At 50.7% G+C, this 4,095-nt stretch overlaps 1 protein-coding gene across 3 annotated transcripts in view; it reads left to right on the top strand.

Annotated features, from left to right (window-relative positions):
- GPM6B (glycoprotein M6B) overlaps nt 1-4,095 on the top strand; it is a 43,703-nt gene that overhangs the window by 30,356 nt on the left and 9,252 nt on the right. For 2 of the 3 annotated variants that reach the window (XM_024755245.1, XM_024755247.1), the window contains exons 1-2: nt 25-1,032; nt 2,695-2,851. In XM_024755245.1, the coding sequence (XP_024611013.1) occupies nt 779-1,032; nt 2,695-2,851 (411 nt within the window). In that variant the 5' untranslated portion in view covers nt 25-778. Of the gene's footprint in view, nt 1-24; nt 1,033-2,694; nt 2,852-4,095 lie in introns of those variants that run through there. The other variant, XM_024755246.1, reaches the window with a different exon arrangement.

The following is a 4,095-nucleotide window of genomic DNA, read 5'->3' as shown; positions in this document are numbered from 1 at the left end:
GTGTTCCTTTTCCCTCTTCAGATACTTAAATGTCGTCACCCACTAGTTCGCGGTTCTTTCTTCGCTGAATGTTTCTGCTGGAGGGCGGCAGGTGGAAGCCGAGGAGGGGTGGGGGAGGACTGTGATTAAACTGCTTGTGCTGCCTGGCCCGGGGCAACATTTTTATTTAAAAGTTGAGCTAATTTCTGATATTGACATGAAACTTGAGTGGACCCACTTGAGCGGATCTGGGTGACTTGGTGCTTTTAGGGACCAACATGCCCACCACCTTTCCAAAATGATTCCCTTGATATTTTTCTGACCCCAGCAATACAATAGTGTCATTACTGTATTTGACTCTTCCGGTTGCCCAGGAGGTCAAAGGCTCGGGGAAAAGCCATTGGCTGCTGCAGAAAGAGAGAAATAGGTACCCGAAACCCCAGAAGGCTGAGGTTGGGGGGAACTTGACGGTCGCTTTTCTTCATAGAACCGCAGCCTCACTGCAGTTCTTTTGACATTGCGAGTGGGATGACTGCTGCTCCTTGAGCAGGGGGGCCCCTAACCTGACCCCGGGTCAGACAGAAACTTGTAGAATTGTGCCTCACTCCATAACTATTCGTCAGTTGGCTGCTGTGCCACTCACCCCGAGCAAATTAAGCTACACATGTCCTCTTGGAGCCCCCGAGTCCTCACCCACAGAATGTGAGATGACGACAGCTCCCCCTCTGGTCCTTGGGACGTCGAGCTGTTGTCCATAAAGCATGCGCGGGAAGATGGATGAGGCCAGCCTTCTCTGTTAATGGGTGGTCTTCACGAAGTCAGGAGTTTTGCCCGTAACAGCAGCATTTTCTCTCCTGTGGGTCCAGGCTGCTTTGAATGCTGCATCAAGTGTCTGGGAGGAGTCCCCTACGCCTCCCTCGTGGCCACCATCCTCTGCTTCTCCGGGGTCGCCTTGTTCTGCGGCTGTGGGCACGTGGCTCTCGCGGGCACCGTGGCGATCCTTGAGCAACACTTCTCCACCAACACCAGTGACCACGCCCTGCTGAGCGAGGTGTAAGTACCTGCTTCCTTTGAAGATGTATTTAAAGTGCCACCACCCCAGGAGGGTTTACAGAAAGACTGCAGTGTGCTCACCTGGGAGAAAATGGATGCTTTTCATTCACGTACCCTGGAGGCAGATAGGAAAAGGTCCGGGAGAGAAGGAAAAAGAAAGGGTCAAGAGTGCAGTGGGTGTTTGGGACCTGGGGTGGGATCTCACCAGGGTGCACACATAGGACACTCTGCACACAGTGGCTGAGGGCGACGGTGGCAATGCTGCCAATCCTCCCACCGAGAGAGTTACCGTGGTTCCCAAGTAACAGTCGCCCTCCAGTGTTGTCACAGAAAATGGCCAGCCCTGGAATGACAGGAACCCTGTGGAGGACTTAGACCAACTTTAAGTCTACAGGAACAGGACTTGGACATTCATTCTTCAAGCAGAAGAAAACTCCCCGGGTATCCTCCAGTTAAGAGGGGACGTTGTTTGTAGGGGTTCAGCCTCAGCCTTCCCTCTCTGGAATCATTCTCAGTGGAGTCACAACAACTCCCATGCAGGGATTCTCTAACCGTGCATGCGTGACAGCAATGAATTTATTTCCTTTGTATATTTTCCCCTTGCCCTTCAGTGTTTTCTTTTTCCTTCCTTGACTACCAGGGTTTGACAGTCTTTAGATATCTTGTGATTGGAAGAAACTTTTCTACCAGACTTTTGAAAAAAGGCACGAGTGAATTTTTATGGAACAATCACGGGATCCTCTGGGAAGAGTCCTTAGGGAACTTTATTCTTTGATCTGTTCAGGAAATGATTCCAAAGAAATGAGCAGCAGTGGGGGAGGCTATAAGGAGGATTGAGCAGGACAGTGGACTCGCTGAGTGCCAAATGTGTACAAAAAAGACCAAGAGGTATTCACCGTGACTGAGCCTGGGAAAGGTGTGTTAGTTTAATTAGCTGGTGATCTCGATGAGTGGCTCTCAAACTTCCAGCAATCTTTAAAAAAAAATCCCCATGTCCACGTTTCACCCCAGACTAATTAAGTCATGATCTCTGGGGAGAGGACGCAGATACCTGTTGTCTCTAAAGCTCACCAGGTAGTTCCAGTGGGCAGCCAAAGGTTGTCAGCTGCATCGGTGCTGGCTTTCATAGGACAAAATTAGATGTGAATTAACTTTTTGTATCTACTTGATATATTATCACTTGTGACATGAGAATGTCTGTGCAGAAAGCGTTTGCCCACGTTACTCCTTAAAGCAGCCCTCAGTGCTTACTTAGGGGTTTTATCAGAATAACGTTAAGCACTAGGCCTGGTTGGGAGGCATTTTGATATGGTGGAGGAACACGTCGTCCACTGAACCAGCGTTTAAATCCTGGCTGTGTGTGTATCCTTGGATGAGTGACTTTAACTCGTCAACGTCTGCAACGTCTGCATTTATAAGTAATCTCATAAGTATTGAAAGATTCCAACTGGGCCCCTGTGCAAAGGAAACTTCTCCCTTGTCTGGGAAGGTTGCTCACGTTGGAAGAAAAGCTCAGGTTGCGGTGGGCTGGGCAGGGATGCCCACCTGCAACGCCCCATGAGCCCACCGAAGCCATCAGCGGGGCAAGTGATGTCACCCTCATGGCCCCCCTCCAGAGGCCAAAAACGTCTGTTAACCACTTGGACCTTCTTCTTTTCCTAGAATACAACTGATGCAGTATGTCATCTATGGAATTGCGTCCTTTTTCTTCTTGTACGGGATCATTCTGTTGGCAGAAGGCTTCTACACCACGAGCGCAGTGAAAGAGCTGCACGGGGAGTTTAAAACAACCGCCTGTGGCCGGTGCATCAGTGGGATGGTGAGTACGAATCTCTGATGACTGATACCCAGCCAGAGCCACACCTCCACGTGTTTCTTTGTATTTGGTAAAAGCTAACAGAGTACGTGCAGAGTCCATGACAGGAGGAGTGTCCGTTCCAACTTAGAGTGAGGAATATGAAAAAACCCTTAACATATTATTGAGGAGAAATTAAAATCTATGGCTGGTAGGATGAAATCAAGCATTTCTCTTATCAACGTCCAGATAACAAGGGTATTGAAGATTTTTCAAAGATAAAGTCCCCACTGTGAAAGGAGATAGTTTTCCTATCGTCTCACTGCTCTCCTTCATTTATCTTCGAATATGGATTGTGGCCACGAAGACTCACCCATACTATGATGAGTGGTCCCAGTCCCTCTGGCAGTGTTGACCAAGCATGCTTCCTACTAAGCACCTCGCTGGGGACTGTCCTCCAGAAGTTTAGAGCCTAAAGAGGGGGGTTAAGCCGGCTCCAGAGCCGGTCCGCCACCTGTTTTTAGCCACCTATGAGCTGGGGAAAAAAAACGAAGGAATAGTATCTTAGGACACACGAACTTCTATGCCATTCTAGGTTTGATGTCCATAATAGACTTTTTGGCACCCCGCCACACCCCTTCGTTGACACGGCGTCTGCGGCCGCAGTCATGCTGTAACGGCAGCGCTGAGGAGTGTCTGTGACCGCACGTGGCCTGCGGAGCCTGACCCATCCCCTCTCGGGCCTCTTGCAGGCACTGTTTGCTGACCTCTGGTCTAGAGGAGGACAGAGCCTAAAAGGGGCTCGTTAAGAGGCAGAGTTAGAAAGTGCCGTTTCACAGAAGGAAAGTCCGGGGTGGAGGGAGAGGTGGGAAAGGGGCGTTCGTGGAGTTTGATTTGGGGCGTGTTGAAGTGCAGCTCGTAATAGCCTGGGCCGAGCAGCTGGCTGGCGTTTGAGCAAGTGGTCGGATGTGATGAAAACACTTGGGGAGTTGAGAGAGACGTGCTCCCACAGAGGCAGAACGCCCAGGCTGGCTGAGGAAGGCAGGAAGGAAGGCAGGAAGGAAGATACGCACCCTCGCTGCGGGGCCGTGGCTCCCAGGGGGCACCGACTGAGCTCTCTGCTGTCACGAGGTAAGGACGCAGAGCCTGTCTTAAAAGACACGGAGTGCCCAGTGTTCCTAAAAATCCTCAAGGGAGGCACAGAGAGTGTACGTACTTCTTTGGGCCCAGACGGGAGCCCAGGTAGGAAGGGGCCGGGAGAGCATGGG

Source organism: Neophocaena asiaeorientalis, unplaced genomic scaffold (assembly GCF_003031525.2).
Source record: "Neophocaena asiaeorientalis asiaeorientalis breed wild unplaced genomic scaffold, Neophocaena_asiaeorientalis_V1.1 scaffold668, whole genome shotgun sequence".
Classification (NCBI taxonomy): domain Eukaryota; kingdom Metazoa; phylum Chordata; class Mammalia; order Artiodactyla; family Phocoenidae; genus Neophocaena; species Neophocaena asiaeorientalis.
The sequence above is the reverse complement of the archived record's forward strand: the minus strand, read 5'-3'. Positions and strand labels throughout refer to the sequence as shown.